At 31.9% G+C, this 20,773-nt stretch overlaps 1 protein-coding gene across 1 annotated transcript; it reads left to right on the top strand.

Annotated features, from left to right (window-relative positions):
- Positions 1–2,950: 2,950 nt before the first annotated feature.
- On the top strand, positions 2,951–20,026 carry LOC106066364 (WD repeat-containing protein 89-like). Its single transcript, XM_056036571.1, has 13 exons — positions 2,951–3,144; positions 6,466–6,557; positions 8,422–8,506; positions 9,615–9,664; positions 10,054–10,162; positions 12,809–12,872; positions 13,200–13,331; positions 13,660–13,749; positions 13,874–13,918; positions 14,683–14,771; positions 17,835–17,940; positions 18,399–18,503; positions 19,906–20,026. The coding sequence occupies exons 1-13, from the start codon at positions 3,035–3,037 to the stop codon at positions 19,966–19,968; spliced, it is 1,140 nt and encodes a 379-aa protein (XP_055892546.1). The 5' UTR covers positions 2,951–3,034; the 3' UTR covers positions 19,969–20,026.
- Positions 20,027–20,773: the final 747 nt, after the last annotated feature.

Genomic DNA, 20,773 nt, shown 5'->3' with positions numbered 1-20,773 from the left:
TTCTATTATTGGCCCAACTAAGGTTAAATTACATTTTAGTTTTATGTTATTATTTGATTTGTAGAAATATCTTTTAATAACCCCTAATGCTTTGTTTCAATTTTTAATAGTTTTATCAATATGGGGATTCCATGACAGTTTTTCATTTATTATAACACCTATAGGTATTTTGCGTTTTTAGTCTGTGTTACTGGTTTACCATGAATAAGATAAGTGGAATGTATTTGTTCTAATTTTTTTTTTTGTTACTCTTAACAACTGACATTTTTCTGGGTGGAAAGACATGCTCCAATTCGATTACCATTTCTGTAATTCATCTGTAAAATTTCTGTATCTTGTGTTCTATATATTATGCAATGATCTGCAAATATTCTTGACTTTTGTTCCTGAAGTAATGCAATTTGGTAAATCATTTATGTAAATTAAAAATAGTAGTGGACCCAAGACTGTTCCTTGTGGTACACCTGAGTTTACTGTTATTCATGTTGATTTAGAGCCATTTATTATTACAGTTTGTTCTCTCCTTATCAGAAATTCCTGAATCCACTGATGCAATGAAGTATCAATGCCAAACTATTTTATTTTTTTAAGCAAGCTATGATGGTAAACTTTGTCAAAAGCTGCCACTTCCATGAAGCCTAGCTAGCAGATCAGCACCTGAATGGGTATCAGCACTATTTGAAATATCAACTAAAATTGATCCAAACCTATTTGAGAGCTTCCAAAGGATATGCGCGTTTGCCTGACTTGTTTTACTAAGCACAGAGAAGGAGATGATTGAAACAATTCACTTTGATGTTGTCATTTAGATCTACAACTGTAACAGCAGCGTTTCTCAAACTGTGGGGTGCACTAGAGGGAAGGGGGTCTACTTCCTGACAAGAGGGCTCTACGACCTGGGGGGGGGGGTGAGGGCTGGGGACTGAAACTTGTCAAATTTATTTCTCAATGGACAAGAATTTTTTTCATTGTAGTTATAAATCCGTGTTTGAATATTAATCAAGTAAATTGACATTATTAAATTAGGCCTACCAATGCATAAAAAAAAATATTTTATGTTAGAGCCTTCCTCTTCTAAGTAGTAGGCCTATCTTTTAAAACGTAGATCTCTATCGTTTTTGCTAAAAGCTTCTGCAGACTGCAACAAAATATTTTGAAGAAGACATTTCAAAACATCCCCGCTAACACAAGTCTTTTCGACTTTCTTTATGTTGGAACTGTCAAATTTCTTTCGCATTTGTTATGTTTTCCATTGTTATGTTGAATTATAATTTTATAAATAAAGCCACAACAAGACATCTTATTTAACACAAAGATGAATGTCCATCAAATAATAATAGGCAATTGACCAGTAGGTGCTTCCTTCTGTATTAGACACGTATTTTTTGTGTAAACTAGGATTAATAGTGAGCTTTACACAACAGTTAAATATCGGCAGAACCCACCCCCTTTTTTTCTTTAAATAAAACCTTTGTTGTTGTTGTTGACACGCGTTCTTCTTACTACAAGAAAAGTACTTTCCAAGCACCAGGAGAAAAGAAAACAGTTTTAAAAATATAGATAATTATACACTGTCTCTTACAATATTGAAACCTTCAAAACATTTGAGGGGGGGGGATGTCATTTTAGTGGGTAGGCTAATATTCATACTTTGATTGATAACTACAATGAAAATACAACTTTTTAATTTTACCCTTTTAAAATAATTAGAATTTCCCATTGGTCAGGGCATTATGCCCCCTTGAGAGAACATCACACCTCTTTATGGGGTGCCCCCTTTCCCATTGGTCAGGGCATTGTGCCCCCAGGCCCCATGAAAGAACATCACACCTCTTTATGGGGTGCCCCCTCCCACAACCTGAGAAAAGCCTCACTAGATCAAGCAAGTTTATACTGGGCTTGTCATAAGATCATCCTTGAAGTGTTTAGCAAGACGTCTTTTAGCGGGTCTGTTCTTTTTAAAAAAGTCAATAGTACGATGGTACCTTAGTCGGGAGAAATTGGTCCGTTCTACCATAAAAGGGAGGTAGACTATAGCATTGCATTGTTGAAGAGGCATTAAATTTTTTTCTTTAAAAAAAATATTTGATCTTATTGCCAAGGTAGAAAGGTTCTACTTAGAGGATGAAACGACGTCCCTTAAATTGATATAATAATTTTTTTTTAAGTTTGGTAATAATGCTGTTTTTACCTGATTAATACAAAAATATAAAATAACTACAGTGTAAATACAAACGATTTTATTAAAAAGAAATACCATCTTTGCATCCTTTAAGGCCTTAAATAAAATATATAGTAGATAGTGGAGTAACGAGTAGTAGTGCAATAGATATTATAAGCCCATCAAGTTTAGTTATAGATATATATACCTAGAGATGTGGACCGCACACCCTAGTGACGCCACTGCTAGCACGACATTTTAATAACTTAGCTAACCGGTCATGCTCTATATATAGAGAAGAGCTGAAGAGGCATCATAAATATCGCCCCCCCCCCCCCTTATAGTTTTAACATTCAAAAATTCAAATAGGCTAACATTGACAAATCAGAAAAATGTTGCCAATTTTATTTGTTACTTCTATCCACTTAGCGTAAAAAAAAAGTGTCTGAATAGGCCTTTGGATTCGATCAAAGAAATATTGACACTAATTTGAATTTGTATCATACAAAATTATACATGTTAGACAATAATAAGGACTAGGCTTTGATTATATATCATTATATATATCCTACTATAAGGAACCAAACATTTCATTCACTAAAAATTATAAATAACAGTCTGAGCTTCAAGTCCTTTTTATTATCACTAAACTGATATAATATAATATGGGTTCGAAATAGCTATTACAAAACACTTACTCCCCCCCCCCCCCAACACTAGATCTCAAAGAAAATCCCAAAGCTTATTAACACATCACCAACCACGAAGAGCTCTTTGTAAGGAACAGTAACTCTCATAAAAAAAAACACGCTGCTAACCGAAAAGCTGTGGTAATATAAATAGATCTAGATCTATACAAAATCAACATTTGAAATGGAATCGCTGATCTCACTTTTCGAACATTTCAAATTAAAAGACAAGTCAGCTATACAGCTAAACAAGGAAGACCCAGATTATATTTTAGACTTTTCTTATCAAGAAAGGTGGGTTTCTGGGCACGGTACACGGGTACTTTGAATTACTTACTTTAACAACTAAACTTTATAATATAATTATTATATTATAATGTCTTTAACTCTTAAACTTAAAGTTAACTTTACGTCTTTACTTTTACTTTTTTAAAAATACTATATCTACATCATCTAGACTTAGGACTTAGGTCTACTTGAACTAATCTAAGTTTCTATAACTAAGACTAAGTACTTCTCTAACTATTGACTCTATTGAGTCTCTATCTACTTTAAATTAGTGTCTTTTAGTAGAGTCTAGATTTAGATCTATCATTACTACTCTAGACTCTAGATCTATTTAGTAACTAGACTAGAGGTAGAGGAGGTTCTTATATTTTGAACACTTCATCACATTCTCCTTCCTTGAACGTGTCACTTTTTTTTTTTGACTATTTGAAGTTGTGGAGCATGGGAAAGGTGACAATGGATGGTCACCGTGGTGTTCTTGTGCTGGAGTAAAAAGAAGATGGCTTCATAGTGAAAACAAAAGATTAAAACATGTTTTAGATATATTTTATTTGATCTGCTCGAGCCTTCCATTAGCCCGATTGAACTTGCTAACTAGGGGGAGAAATCCGATTGAGGAAAATGTACGCTTGGCGATACCCACCTAACACCTCTTTGACCTCATATTTAATTTTAACTAAGCCTAGTGATACATTAATTAAATATGAGGTCGAAGAGGTATTTTATAAGATAATATAAAATTTACAATTGAAAAGTCTTAAAATCTTTGACACATTTGCACAGCTCTATTATTTAGCTTATTAAATATCTTTTAAAAATCAAATATTCTCCTTAAAAAGATTGGATTTGGCTTACTTTTCTTTTAGAAATAGAAATTACATTTTTGTGTATCACTTCACCTTTCTTAATTCTAGATCTAGAAATGACCAGGGCTAGACCTATGAAGAAGGGCGAGAAACCTATTTTGACTTTAAATGTTTCACTTGACTGCAACCTCCCATTTTAAAACAAAAAAGAATATCCTGACAGCCTAAAGGGTCCTTCGGAGGGGCGGGATGATTGGCAGGGTCTGTAGTGCTCCTAAAATCTCCTAAAAAATGAAAAGTCTCTAAAAATTTGCCAGAATTCTCCTAAAATTTTGTCCACTCTCCTAAAATTTGTACCTAATATTTTTTTAAAATAATAATTTTGCTTATTTCTTGCTAAACAATGTGGGGAAAAAAGCTGTGTATCTAGGCATTCTGATCGCATGACTGGCTGGCTAAGATAGTGAGCTGACCAGTCTCCACCTTTCACCCTTTTGTATGCTTAAACTTAAGGGTGATTGTGTGATTAAAGACAGCCTTGAATTAACCAGCAGTGAAGAAATGGTTGTTTCCTCATATTGTTTCAACTGAAGATGTGCTAGATCTAGTCTGTAGTCTAAAATCTATATATCTATTAGATTCTTAGAGCAATTACTAGTCTAGTAGACTACTAGACTAACATGTTATATGCTACACTCCCCTTGGGCCTAAAATCCACTTGTCGTAACAGTATGAGTGACTTCTAGTAGATAATCTAGAGAAGATAATCCGCAAATGACCTGTAAACTTTGATTTAGACTTATCTAATGTCTAGATTAGATCTATGCTTATAAATCAAGAATCCCAATCTAGTGAAAAGTCAGGGAATATGTTGTTTTAGATCTACATCTACAGTAGATTTAGTGTAGATAATTTGCACACAGCTGTGAAAAGTCTGTGAATTTTAGTAACTTAGATCTAGAAAGTGTCTAGATATATACAAATCTGGTGAAGATAGTTCACAAATAACCATGAAAGTCAGTGAATTTTTGTGATTTAGATCTATATCTAAAATCTAGATCTACTGTAGATTTGTATTTACTGAAAATAATTCGCATACAGCAGTGAAAAGTCAGTAAAAGTTATATAAAAGCCTTGGAAACTAGTAAAGTTGAAAAAGAAATTGTGCTTGAAAAAAAATATGCTAATAGGTCTAGTCCCCCCTCACCAAACCATTATTCAGTAAGTAAGCAAATATGTCAGTGTCATTCTCAACTTTGTTTTGCTAACCCAACCCTCCCTATCACATGAAGTCCTGCAGTCCACTCCACCTCATTAGTATTTGAGTATTTTGCACCTCCAAAAAAGTTATAGATCTTGGTCTACATTCCAAGTTAATGCTAGCTCTAGATTTAGAAATAGGAGCAATATACTTTTATCTTATCTATTCTTTATCTTATCTGTTACCCATCATTTTGTCTAAAAATAGTCCTTTTTTTTTTTTTTTTTTGGATAGGTAGGGGGAGGGTAATGTAGCTTTTAAAATATTTAAAAAAAAAAATAAGTTAATGATAACTTGACTAGATCTATTGAGTATATTTTTACAAATAAAGTTCTAAACACACAAAAGGCCTGTATTATATATATTACAGACTGATTATGAGGATTTAAGCACAGTTTCTAAGAGTATAAAACATTACCTCAAATACACACCATGACTCTCTGTCTCTCATAGGAACTAAAAATGTATGTTTCCACCACAGAGAATATTATGCATAATGGGTAGGCATTTCTAAGAATGTTTCTTATTAAAAAAAAATTGAATTACAACCAGTTGTAATGTTCTTTAATAAATCTTTGAATACAAAAAAAAAATTAAAAATAAATGTTGAGGTTTTGGGAGGACAGTCAAGTTGTTACTTAATTATAAGATATCTTTCATTACAATTTCTGTAGACATATCACAGCTTACAACATTGTTTCTGTTCTGGGTGGGATGTTGGCAAGATATTTATGATCTCCACATTCAAGTACCAAGAATTGATTTATATTTTGTGTATGTTTCTCAATGTATCACACACATTCATGTCTTAGTTTCCTCCTTAAAAAAAACTCCTAAAATGTTGTTATGGAAAAGTGCTGCTACTAACCATGCAATGGGAACAGGACTGCATAAAACTATATATTATATATGGCAACAATATTTTAAATTTGCAGATTGTAAATGTTTATATTTATTCATATTTCTGTCAAATGTAGCCTAAAGTAAGACTCATTGGCATCCTTTTTTTTTCTATTATAATTAAGGAAAACGTATTAAAGCTAAATAAAATTGTGCTAGTTTAAGGGTGCGTGTGATTTACAGCTAATTATTTGTCAAACATCATGTTGTTGCATCATAGCATTAATTCTATTTTCATTAATTTAAAAAAAAACAATTCTTTATTATCTTTTATTATCATTTTAATGAAATACTTTTATTTTTGTTAGTGTGTTTGTGGTAAAGTTTATATTTTTTTATCAATTTTTTTTATTCTTACAGAAGTGAAGATCCACTGATAGCGGCTGCTTGCAGTAATTTTTCTATAAAATTAATGTCCAGATTAAGACTAGCTACAGTTTGTACATTATTAGGTAAAGATGGTGATGGTTATATGGAAATCAAATGATTTTATAACATATTTTGCTTCCTCTATATATTTTCTAAATAGGATTCAATTAGCTTGTATCAATCTCTTTTATTGAGTATTTGGGTTAAATTCCTAAAATTTCTTTTGAAAAGACACTAAGAATGCATTTTTCACACCAAGAACTAGTGACAACAACTTTAACTAAAGAAAATACTGTTAAGCTTCCGCACGGTGTTGATTCTTGACAATATGTCTAGTGTAGATCTGACTGGAAGTAACGCTGAACTAAACTAATTCAGTAACACCGGCGAAAGGCCGAAACAATCAAATATGTAGTCGACGCTGATATGTTGTTCTATAAAGATATTTAATACTCAAGAAGGGAATCGTCCGATGTCAATTATGTCGTACTCAAGTCTACTAGTCTACAAGAAGCGTCTTCCTTTTAACGTCACTTTGAGCGTTCTTAGTTTTTAAAGATCTGTCACATCACTTGTCGCTAATTAAAACTTTCCCCTTATTCCCGAAACAAATAACTAATTCCTAATCATGTCATAACAATACTTTTTAAAAACAACAAATCTTTTCTGTTTACAAAGCCTAGATATCAACTCTCACTGTCTGTTTTGTACATTTTTTACACATTAGTTCTCCCCCTTCCCATTCTCGGATCAAGTTGAAACTTTGCACAATTATTCACTGTTCCTAACAAAATAGGAATCAATAAAAATAATGAACCAATTTTTTTTTTTGTTGTAATTAATTAACTTAGGTGGATATTGATTAAAGGAAATGAATCTTACAGTTCTGGTATATCTAAGCAGAAAGTATGACGTATGTATGTCCTGAATAGAAATCAAAACCGTTTGACCAATCTTGATAAAACTTGGCATACTTGGATACTAACTGGAACAGTAACATATGTAAAGTAGCCCTAAAAGAAGCTTAAAACCCTCAAAAAAAAAAGTTGCCCAATTCTATGAAAGTATTACTTTTTCGTGGATCTAGGTCATAGATCATGTTTACATCAGACAAGACTGAAAGGATTTAGATCTAATTTTAAGAACTACATTTTGCAAAGAAAGTTTTGTTTGTACTTGGACACATAAAAATACAAAATATCCATTGATCTCATTATTTAATAAAATTAACCTTCTAATTCGTGTTTCAAAAGCATTTTTACATAAATTCGTACCTTATATCTGCGAATTTAGACGTTCTGGCGTACTTTATATAGGTAGATAAGACCGAAAGGTTACACGTGTGTAGAACTCAAAATCTCTCAAACCCTAGATCTAATTCAAGTCAAAGATGATAGAACTACTCTTTACAAAGATAGTTTTATATTTTGACACATGAACATACTGGATAAAATTTGGCATAAATGTTCCTTAGATCATGGCGGAGGCCGTGGTGTATGTTTAATGTCCTTACCACAACCGCAGGGCCCTAAAAACAGACAAAAAGTACCTAATTGTATCTCTATTAAAGTACCAATCTTTTTAACAAATCAAGTAAACCCATTTTCATAGTATTTTATATTTTATATGAATGTATCGGCTTAACGGGTAAACCCATTTTCACAAAGCTACTTTTATTTTGGTGTCAAAAGAGAAAAATTATTATGAAAGGAACATTTAGCTGAGTTTGACCTATAGATCTAAATCCAATCCACTAGATTAGTAATATACAAACTAAGGCCCGCAGGCCATGGGTAATATCGGGCTAATATGGATATAAAATATATAGATAGCTATGTTGTTGTCATGAAATATCATGCTTAAATCTATACTTTTATATTCATGTAAGATTAATTTAGAGGGCAATATTTTGTTCTTCGATAATTTTGTCCTTATTATCTGTTTCAGGTCACAAAGATACAATTACTAAAGTTCAGTTTGGTAAAACAGATGATAACTTAATTTTTTCCTGCTCAAGAGACAAAACCATTAGGTAGTTTTATTTTTTATACTCCTAAATAGCCAATAAAGAAATAATTCAGTTTAACAAAAGTCTAATACACTTTTTACAATGATAAATAAAATGCCAATATATTACATACTAATACATTAAATATTCTTGTTAGTATTGATGTTTTAACCCTTTTGCCCTTAAAGCAGTTGTCAGAGACTACTATCTACCCCATCCCGAAAAGAAGAGATATGTGAATCATTCAGAAAAATCTTTGGGTTTTTTTTTATTAAATTTACAGAAATAAACTCATTTAAAAAAAACAATAAAAGCATCCTTTTGTAATATTAGAAAATAGTCATAGAGGATCAGCATCATGTTTCAAGTCATGAGTTGGTCTACAGAGTTCAAAATCTTTAAATATGACATCAGATTTAGCTGCATTCCACTCTCTAGTTTGACTAGATTTAATATTATCAATATTTGATCTAGCATCATTTTCATCTTCGTTCGCTTCTAATGGCTGTTAATCAACCCAATCGTTATTTTCTTATTCTAGGCTAGGGTTGAAACATTAATATTTCCATCATAATCATATTCAATTAGACTCCTTAGAGTCTGAACATTAGACAAATATGTTCCATATTTGTTGGTTAGCAAAAACAACAACAACAAAATTTTCACAAATTATAAAAAAAAACAATCCAACATGCTGTTGATACTAAAATAAACATCTAAATAATGCTTCATTATTGCTCTTGAAGGTCAGAGTTAGTAGAGAATAAAATAAGCCATTAAAAACTAATAGTGCCTTTTTAAATGGAAACAGCCTAAAATCAACAATTGCTAGCCACTCAGGTTGTCTAGCAGTAGCAACGGCTATAGTTATGAAATAATTTAGCCAAGCTAAAAGATTTTAACATTATTCTGTTGGACTTTAAAAAGATATTAATCTTTGTTGTCGCTGTGTTCTATAATAGGAGTAGCTTTGATCTTGTTGCCATTGCTGCATCAGTAGGTCAAAGAAAACATTTATTTGTAGGGGGGAAAGAAAACATTTTTTAACTGATGGCTCAGCAAGAACTTTTTTTTTCTATTTTTATCTTTAATTGTCACCCTTTAGTTAATGTGCTTTGCTATTTGTTTTCAGATGTTGGGATATCAGAGCTCCATCAGATAAAGAAACACAAATATTTAGTAGTAAGTCTTGGTAACATTCAGTTTGAGTTTCATATTGTCTTTGTCGGGGGGGGGGGGGAGAAATAAAAACCTGTGAAGACAGTAGCCTGTTACACAGTTACAGTGAATAACATTATTCTTGAATCTGTTTTAAAATTAGCTTAAATTGTTGTTTCTAAATAGATTTTACTTGTCAACAATGTTTGATTATAAGCGCAATTGAGTTATAACTTGCTTTGTAACACATGAGTAAAATGTACTTCTACTTTTCAGATCTAAGTAGCATATGTTTTATTTCTTTCCTTGTACTTTTGATATTGTTATAATTATCATTAAGGAGAAGATTAGATAGCTCATGGTTCTTATGTCATCATGACAACCTTAAGTATGTCATTTCCTATTGTTCACAGACTCACCTGGTATTAAATCAGATTTTCTTTGTCTGGATATAAGTCAAACAGATCGGCTGCTTTGTGCTGGCACAGAGTTGGACAATAATGATTCTTTTTTGCTTTTCTGGTAATATTTTATTAATTCACCTTTTATTTCTTCTTTTATTTAAAAAAAAATTTTCTAAACACTTCCTGACTATTTTTTTCAACATAGAACTTGCTAATTTTTTTATGCAGTGCCATTGATTCTTTTAATACCAGTTATTTTTTTCAACACCAAAAAATATGTAGGTCCTACCTACCACTATACAAATTTACTACATGAAACAAGGGAGTGTTTCATGGGGCAAAAAAAAAGTTACAATTTCATTGTAATTATCAATCCATGTTTGAATGTTAACCATTTAAAATAACATTATCAACAAAGTTTAAATATTCTAATCATTGGACATTGTTTAAATTTTCTAATAAGGCCCTTGTAAAATGCATACCATTTTCGCTACAGGTGTCTACAACAATATGCTCTCAAAACTTTATAAAGAAATTTCAAAACTTCTCCACTAACATGATTCTTCTTGACTTTTGTGTAATAGAATAGTCAAAACTTCCACAACTGTTGTACATTGTTATGTTGCCACCTTTGGAAAAGTCTGATGCAAGTCAACTTGTTTAACATGAAAATGATTTTATGACAATCATACCCATTACAGACGTATTTGCGCTACATGTATCTGGAATAGCCCTCATATAACATTATTGTCCAGTGCTGCCTCTTTCTATATTAGACTTAAGGAGCAATTTTTTTATTTACTAGCATGAATGGTGTGCTCTGCTTACCAGAAAACACTTCAATATCAGCCCACCTCAGCCCTTATTACTTAAACTTTTTTATGTCATGTTCTTTTCTTACTACTAGTGTAGTAAATGCCAGGAGAAATAATTTTTGAAGCAGACACAGGAAAAGTCTTGGCGGAAATTATGGGTGGGGCTTACAGCAATCCTCTAGGCCCCCTTATTGGATGCAGAAAGAACCTACTTGATTCTAAACAGAGTGAAAATATTAATGCAAAATAAATCTGGAAAATCATATTATAAATATACATGATTAGGTTCTTTCTCTTTTTCAAATTCTTAAAACCCTCTCAGACCATACTGTTTGAGACTACACTGTTCCTAAAACAGACCCAACTAAGTTCTAGCTCTAGTCCTAGTCCAATTTTATGTAAACAAAGAAAATGAACTTGACCATTTACCGCACCATGGAAATTTTAGCAGCAATGGGAATAATAATAGTTGAAATCAACAAGGCCAATTACTTTACCCTTTACATGGGAACACAAAGCCTTAAAGCATCATCAAGACATAGTAAAAGAGACAACCATCACATGAAGACACCAAAGGATTGATGAGTATACAAAGTGCCTTTGGAAACAGAACACAAAATAATATTTGCTTCATGTGCTAATAGTGTGCAAAGGAAATGAAAAAATACTTCAACATGCCCATGACAGATGGTTGAATGTATCTGATCCTTTAGGAATCAAACTGTCTCCTATAGATGTCTTTCAGGCACATAAAAACAAACTAATACAATAATAACTAACACCTAAGGTTGTTTTTATGTGCATAACATTCAAGTGTTTATTTACATGAAAGTACATTTTAAAAAAGCGAAAGTAATTTATCAATAAAACAGTTAAATGTGAAAGTTTTAAAGTAGCATACTTCAGCTTGATGACTTCAATCAGACATCTGCCCAGACTTCCTATTGGTCATATACAAAACAAAAAGTCTATACATATTAAGGCACCACACCATCAACCGTTTTCTCTGTTTTTGAAAAATGTAGTTGATCTAGATTCTTTCCCCATTGAAACACTTGATGTATCTCTAATCATCACAGAGATCTCATTTCACATCGGGACTGGCCCTAAAGATAATATATAATACGCAGACTGTATAGTCTAATTCTAAATCATGTACAAGATTTTAAAAAAAATGACAGTTAACTTACCCACCAAAAGTGGATATAAACTAAAAAGGCCAGAAACAAGCGTCATAATTAAGACCAACATACATTATCAGCCAACACTATAGTCACATGTTACAGTGCAGGGTAGATTGACCTGCACATCTAACTACACAATGGTCATTCTCGCCAAACATTAAGGGGTCATCTATGACAATGGTGAAATGGAGTCATCCATACAATGAGTCACATTGAATAAAATAAGACAAAATGTAAGTATGAAGATATTGACAATATCCTTGATGCTTCTCATTACTACCAAGCTACATTAGGTCTTGTCTTTATTTGGAAGTGTTTACTACACAAAACTATAAGGAAACCTTTTGGGACTAGGATGTACAGTTTAGTAAACAACACAAATCATTTAGATCTATGTAGATTGAAATAAAGTACACTAATAAGAAACCTATCAGATTAAACTCACATAATATATATGTTGTTAAAACAGTGTTATTTGCAAACATAAAATATATTTTGTAAAACATAGTAAAATATTTTACAAGTTTTTAGTTGTTCCTTAAGATTTAAAGATAACTACATCCTAACTCAAACCTCTCGCAGGACCATGGGGAATGACTGCGGGCTAGGTTTGAACCCGGGTCCATTGAGACCACCAAACAACTGTCCAGAGCGCTTACTACATGACCAGTAGCCATATATGAGAAAGTATAAATTTACAGAACTATATATTAAGACAGTGGATCTTGTCTGATCATTTCTTAAACTTGCTGTTGTTTGCTTTAGGGATCGCAGGTGTTCAGGTTTACTTGGTTGTTATAGAGAGTGCCATCAGGGAGATGTAACTCAGGTACATGTTTTACTGTCATTACTCATTTATGTCTATGACCTTTTAGTTAACATCTCAAGTTTATAAATTTTTTTTTTTATCATTTAAAGGAAATTAAATAGCTTTGAGAAAGGACACTGGGCTATCATTTAATATCTATACTAGGCATATCTGTTCTCTGCCAGCATTTAATATTTACTATCAAAACTCATTTGGTATATGCTACACGTAACTTTTGAAATTCCAACTTTGTAAAGAGTATTCATGACATAAATCGTGTTTCTGATCACAGCTTAAGTTTGTTCAAATGTTAAAATATACATTGGTTTCATTCTGCTAATCAAATAGGTCAGTTTCCAGCCTGGCAGTGACCAGTATATGGCATCTGGCTCAGCTGATGGCTTGGTGTGTACATTTGACCTGAATGAAGCTTGTGAAGATGATGCTCTGCAGTTGACTTGCAACGCTATGTCCGATGTGGTAAGTACAATGTTGTGATGAAGGTGCACTGCGCTTGTAGAGGTTATTGCTATGCACTGTCTCAATGTTGTTGCTTTAGGGTCTTGGTTAGCAGTCATACAATGCCATGGACTTCTTGCTTTTGTTATTAGTTGCACCCATATTGCAGTTTATGTCATGAACTGCAATATAATGGAATTTTATGATTAGATTTGTCGTAGTGGTCACCAAAGTTGTTGTTTTTTTGTATTGCTGAAATGTAATTGATTTTTTTTATTTTGGATATTTTAACAACAATGTTCTTGTTTAATAGTTTGTTTTTTTTTGTTACGTTGTTCATCTCTCACAGTCTCGAGTTGGATGGTGTGGTCCCAACAGAAAGGAATACATCTACTGTGTTACATCAGACTACAATGTACAAGTCTGGGATTCAGAGGAGGTGCAAGATACATCTTTACCCACTATTTAACAATAAGAAAATGTTATTATTGTTCTATACAAAATTAGTTACTTACCAAAATCTCAAATGTAGGCTTTTTTTTTTGTTTCCAAATAACTTCTAGGGAGAGAGCTGTAATACACTGACTGACTTTTCTATTGAACTAGATGTAAGTTTATTTTTTAAATTTATCATTAACATCTTATTTTTCTATTTTGTCACTATTATCTTTTTAAAAAATAGCTTTTAAGAAGCTATGATAGCCTGCTAAATTGAATTCAACCATAATGTTGTTGTTTTTTAAAATCCTTTTAAGCAACTTTATTTCTGTCTCTACTTCACAGATTGGATGATCTTTTTGTCCATCAATTTCAAATCTCAATAACTAAAAGCACTTGAAAAATCCAATTTTATCATCACCTTCATCCTACTCCAAATGGGTGCAATGACTTTTTAATCTGACAAAAGCCAACAAGTCTTTTATTTGTTTTTTCTAAATTAAGAATAAGCCTTTTCTTGATACACACTCTTTATCTCTAATATTGGAAATGTGATTTCTTTTTTATCCTCATTCTAGTACAGAAAAAGTTGTTACTTCCCTTTCACTGACATTCTATCCTTTATTATTATTATTATTATTAAATTATTTCAGCATAAAGGCTCATTCTTCTCCTACAGAAGCTGTTAGTGTAAAAGTGATCTCTTGTTGGGCAATGTTTTGTGGATGCATTCTTTTTAAATATAGCTAAACTGAACTAATTTATTATTATTTCTCTTTAAGGACTGGACTCACTGTTCACTACTATACTTATGTTCTCGTAACTAATATTTACATACATTATAGACTTAATCTTTTCACCTATGTGGATTAATTTAGTATTCAGCCATATTGATTGAGTTTCATAATGTTCAATGATAAAATATTTATTGTAGATTTCCTCTGATTATATTGTTGATTGCATACCTGACATGACTGCCCTAGATGATCAACATACAATTGTTCTAATAGCAGGTGATCACAGGTATTTTTCACTTTGTACCTAATTATACCTTCTTTACACTGTTCATGATATAATTAGTAACATTTCCTTAACTATTTAAATTGTATTGGTTCAATGTCAAACCTTAGACAATAACCTCCAAAAAGTTCATTCTAAGGGATTCAATCCTAAATCAGGTTTTACTGATTCTGGCATGTTTTACTGATTCTGGCAGGTTTTACTGATTCTGGCATGTTTTACTGATTTAGAAGTTGAAAGGTGGTTACTAAATTGATTTTGGATCTTAGCAAACTCTGTCATTCAATTACACATAATGAGATAATCCTTTTTGTTTTAAGATTTTGAAAAAAAAATAAAAATATATATATATATAGTCTCATTTTAATAAATATCACAGCAGTACCTCATTTAAGAAATTCCATGTTCAATATAAACATATGTAGAACATTTTCCCCATATGTTATAACAAAGCATACAATTGTCTTAAGGTTTCTATTTCCATGCCTACATGCTTCTACAGGTGTGCAAGGATGTCACACAACTTTCTTATATTTTAATTACTTTAAACTAACAATTTGAAGAAATCTCAATAATGATGTTCTGAATTATTTATTATTCCAAATGTTGAAATGAGATTTGATCTTTGAGTTTGTATACAGGTTTGTTTCACACATTTTCACTTTGTAGTCAGAAGTTGACTCATAATATAAATAAATATCATGCTAACCTATTCATAACATGTGAAACAAAAAGTAAAAGTATCTAATAGAGTTTAAGGCAAAGTGTTTATTATTATTATTATTATTAAAAATACAAGATCAAAATTTAGTACAGTGGTTCTCAGACTTTTTTGACTCCCACAGATCCCTAAGTGAAAAAGATACATAAATGTATTGTTGTAACTCTCTAAGGCAGGCACTCAACGAAAGACAGGTCGGCAACAGTAAACGATGTATTTATTTATTATAACTAGTATAAGCATCAAGAAATAGCAATAGTTACTAGTTAGACTTGGACATCTACTATAAAGTCACAGGGAGTAATATGTCTAAGTTCTAAGAGTCCTACTTCATACCAGAACACAGAACAGACCACCGACACACTTCCCAGTGTCGTTCCAGGTCTCCCACACAGTTTCCTAGTATTACACAGGACAGCGCTCAGCACCAGACTGTTTAGACTCCCATGACTTTTAGCCGGCTCACAACAGTCCTTCTTCCTGTCTCTATATGTCTTTCACTAGTCGTGTTCAGTAGTGCACAGATGCGCACCATTAGTGTAGCGCGGGAGCGGGGTTACAACAGTATGCTTTATAAATTATAAATGCAAATATAAAAAAAACAACATTTTGTTGAAGGAGTGTTTGTTGAAGTTATAACTTTACTTAAAAGTAGAGTGTCTTGGACTTGGTTGATGAAATTGTATGAGTGTATATATGTCCAGCTAAATGTTTTTGAGTAGGAATCGAAACATACATTTATAGTTAGATTATTTCATTTGTTATGAAATAAATTTACATTATTTCAAATTAGAAGACAGGAACACAGTTAACAGCTTCTGTACAATGAACCATAATGCAGGATATAAAACTGTAATCAGTTTTTGTAACCAGAATTTGTTCTTGTTCAAACATTGCTTTAAATTTCTCGTTTGTAGATGTTTCAATAAGCTGCTTTTGTATTAGTATTGATTCATCTGTGCTTGGAATCAAAGCACAAAACGGTTCAATAGCCAGTCCGGAATATATAAGTGAATAATGTTTTTAAATCTTCTTAAAAGACATATTAATATTAAACAGTAGTAAATGGCCAGTTCATTATTTTTCAAATTACCCCATCAATAAACTGGCTTTTAGCGAAGAAGTTATTTTAGTTGTTTACAATTTTCATCTTTTGCGAACCCCCTACTGTCATCTTGAGGACCACAGTTTGAGAACCACTGGTTTAGTAGCAGTCACAGTGCTTGTCAACTGTTCCATCGCAATAACCAAAGAAAAAGTTAATTCATACTTTTGAAAAAAAAAAAAAGAAGTTCTTTTCATTGCATAAAGAATAAACAGCATGTTTAATTTTCCAGAAGCAACAGTAATTTTCCAATAGAACTAAAAATAGGCAACAGAGTTAAAAATAAGCAGGGATCTTTTCCAATGCAAGTTTCTTTTTCTTTCTTGTCTATTGGAGAAGTTTATTTTAAAGGGATATAAATACAAGGGTCAGACAATAAGTTTCAAGTTTCATGCTAAGTCTATTTTTTGAAGCTATTTGGAATGTGTGTTAATAATGTTTGTTTAATCTTTTCTTGATTTCTTCTTAGAGAATTAAAGTATTTTGATTTCATAAAGAGGAATTTTTTTTTAACTTAACAAGATTCTCTGGCACATTGAAATTTGGGTCATTGGCTTTAACTTATGATAATATAAGAAGACTCACTCAATTTGGTTGTAATATACCTATAACATTGAAAGGTGTTTAGACTTTACTTAACACATCTTTTCGCAAAGATAGTTTTATGCTTTAACACATAAACATACTAATTATTGTCCACTCATTTCATATTTTAATCAAATTAACATTCAAATTTGTTTTTCTAAAGCATTTTTAATACATTCGTTCGCTGTTCGCTAAATAAAGCTGCGTAGCCGTGTTGAGATAGGCCTATATTCATTCATGAAAAAAGGTCACGCATGCGCAACACAGAATAAACTCTATAAAAGGCAACTAGATTAGTGTAGATTTAGATCTATGTCTACCTCAAGATTTACTTTATACTTTAACACATGAACACAAAATTAAGTCTATTCATCTCAATTTTTAATCAAATATATGTAGGCCTACAAGCAAATGTTTTAATTTGGAAAAATGGATTTAAGCCTATTAGCTATTTTGATTTGATAGCTTCATTCACACTATTTTTACATTGACATTCGCTTTACTTATTACATTATTATTTCGTTTAATTGTTTACAAAACACTCTCAGTGACTATATCGAAAGTAATGCGCAAATAAAGACCCGCGGGTCGCGGGTAACATATGTCTAGTTACAAATAAAGTAATGACATAACATTTGTTTATCAATATCTAAAGTGGCAACCTCCAGTTGGCATCTTTTAATGAGACAAGTTCAAAGATACTGGCTAGTTTGAACGGGGGACACACAGCTACTGTCAGGTGTTCACACTGGGATCCAAAGGTAAGTTGTTACTGTCAGGTGTTCACAATCAGATCCAAAGGTAAGTTGTTACGGTCATTCACACTTGGACCCAAAGGGAAGTTGTTACTGACAGGGGTTCACAATCACATCCTAAGTTAAGTTGTAACTGTCAGGTTTTCACACTGGGGAGACAGAGGTAAGATGTTACTGACAATCAGATCCAAGGTAAGTTGTAACAGTCAGGTACTCACACTGGGGTGTGAAGGTTAGTAGTTACTGTCAGATGTAATAGTAGGACTCAAAGAATGATGAGCACATAAAGTGCCTCTGCAAACAGCACACACACAATAAAGAAAGAAATACCATTTTGCAAGCAAAGCTTTACTAAATTTATTACAAGATGACTTAAAATGTAATTCCGTTTAATCCTGTGATGAGTAGAACAGTCTACTAGATTCTATGTTCTTACACTTAGTATGTCTTAATATTAATTCCAGACTCAAACTTTGCTGACTGGCGGAGAAGACTCTCTTGTGTGTCTTTGGTCAGCAGCCGCCAGCACAGAAACATTTCAAGACAAGGGCAGCAAATCATCTTTGATAGTAAGTGGGTTAGTTTTAAAAAAAACAACCATTCATATTTACTTTCTTCGACTTGCTTTGTCTGAGATGGGTGGGACATGTTTTTATAGTCCTGAATTACTAGTTCTAGACTTCACTAAAAATTTAACCTGATCCCTTTGCAGAAACAGATGACCTTAACATCATCTAACCCGTAGATCACTAGGTTTAAAAGGGAAACTTTACTTTACCCTTTGCAGACCAGCCTATCATTACTGCTTATTCATAATGCAAGATCTCTTTTAAAAAAAAAAAAAAGAACAATTACAAATTTAACCCATAGCATTACGCATTTCATCTCCTTTTTTTCTCCCTCTCTAAGCTAGCTATTGAGAGGTCACACTAAGCCATCCTATGGAAAAAAAATAAACAGAAAAGGAGAGTTGAAGACATTACGCCCAGATCTATACATTGAATGGCTCTTGATAGCAATAACTTCTAGAATTTAGCCTAATCAAGAAAACGAGCTGTGAGTGGCCCATTGGTACCATTCAGTTAGCAACTATGCGAAGTGACTTTTTTTTTTTTAAAGCTCATTAGAAATTCATTATTTTGGAGCTTTAAATAAGTTGTATGCACAACAAAAGTTTTTTAAATATGTGATCATTTTAATCAAAAAATAGACCTACTTATTATATAATTATAGAGTCTTATGGAGACTAGATTCTCTACATTTCAGATCTAGATTTAGTATGATCAGATTGTTAAAGTTTAGATCTATTCTAGATCTAGATACATTTGTATAGATTGTCGTCTGAGATTTCATGAACAAAAACATGAAATAGAAACATGTTCATATGTTCTTCGCTAGCAAAGTGGTTACCATTTTGGCTTGAGAAGCCTGAATTCAAGTCATTCACTTTTTTTTTATAAATACATTTAAAAACGTTGACCGTTCTTTCTCCCCCACCCCACCCTTTTCCAACTGGCCCAAGTGATAGGATCATAGCCTATTGAGAAAGCTAAATGCATGAAATTTCATTCAACAAAAACAATTGGTAAAAATATTTCTAATTCCACAGATTTATTATTGTTAGTCTTGATCTATTATACATTTTATTACATGACTGATCCAAACTAATTGATACACTTAATATAAGCTTTGTTTTAAAAAAATTTTGTTTTTTTTTTATTTTGCTTGTTTTTAATGAAAAAAACTGCTTGGCTATTAAATTTAAAAAAATAGCTGGTTGGCTTTCAGAAAAGAAAAGCGTAAGGATTACATGAGAACTTTGAAGGACATAAAATATCACAGATTAAGGTGCATGACAAGATTGACACATGAAATGTGTAGGATGTAGTTATTTTGGTTGTTTTGTCTTTATATTTATCTTGCTATAAAAGTGTGTGCTTTTGATATATTGCTGTTTCTTTTACTTTGCAGGGTAAAATCAAAGAAAAATCTAAAGCTGAGGACAGAAAACCATACAGCAAAAAGCCAAAATAATGCTTCACTTTTTATGTAATATTAATAAAGAATTATGTATTTATATTTGTATACATAAGACCACTTTGTTTTTTTTATTGTTGATTCTCTTAAAGTGTTCAAGAAATATTTTATTCAAGCTAGAATTTCAGCATTGAAATAGTGTTTGACATACTTTAGCTTTTTTTTTTTTTTTAATGTAAACAAAAGTATAATACTTACCTCTAGTTGTAGCCACCTATGGTCATCATACATGAATTTTAAGTTTACTTCAGAAATTGTTGCTTTTTATATCAACAAGATGGTTATATCTTCCAGTCTTATTTTTATAATTAAAAAAAACAACACAATAAAACAATGCTAGATACAGAGAAGATGAATAATGGAAGTTTATTAGATAATTTGAAAAGATGAAGGAAAGACTTCGATGTTTCCATAATTACCCTTAAAAAAACAGATGATTAAAATATAGTGCAGTGACATGTCGGTCATTAATAACTTAGCTCTTGCTTGTACAATTCTTTTAAGAAGCTTTGCCAAATGTCCATTGCATTAAATTAGGAGCCAGCTCTACTGCTGCAAATATTCTGTGCTTATCTGTTAGTTGAACTTGATAAGTCTTTGTTAAATAAGGTTGTTTGTGGTGAGGATCACATTATGAATAGGAATATCATTTAACCATAGGCCACTCATTTAGTTATTATATTTTTTGATTGTCATTAAAGAATGACCTCATTTCTGGGACTAGAACTAATTCAATTACGTTTTTTTTTAATTATGTAATTGTCATTAAAGAGCGGACTACCTCTCTTTATACTGTAGACTA

This window comes from Biomphalaria glabrata, chromosome 7 (assembly GCF_947242115.1).
Source record: "Biomphalaria glabrata chromosome 7, xgBioGlab47.1, whole genome shotgun sequence".
NCBI lineage: Eukaryota > Metazoa > Mollusca > Gastropoda > Planorbidae > Biomphalaria > Biomphalaria glabrata.
This window is presented reverse-complemented; position numbering and strand designations above follow the sequence as displayed.

Excerpts from the sequence above, each read along its gene's own strand:
- LOC106066364 (XM_056036571.1), top strand. The coding sequence starts at position 3,035 with ATGGAATCGCTGATCTCACTTTTCGAACATTTCAAATTAAAAGACAAG. Across the intron at positions 6,558-8,421 it reads TACAGTTTGTACATTATTAG|GTCACAAAGATACAATTACT; the intron begins GTAAAGATGGTG and ends TATCTGTTTCAG. Across the intron at positions 13,750-13,873 it reads AAGTCTGGGATTCAGAGGAG|GGAGAGAGCTGTAATACACT; the intron begins GTGCAAGATACA and ends AATAACTTCTAG.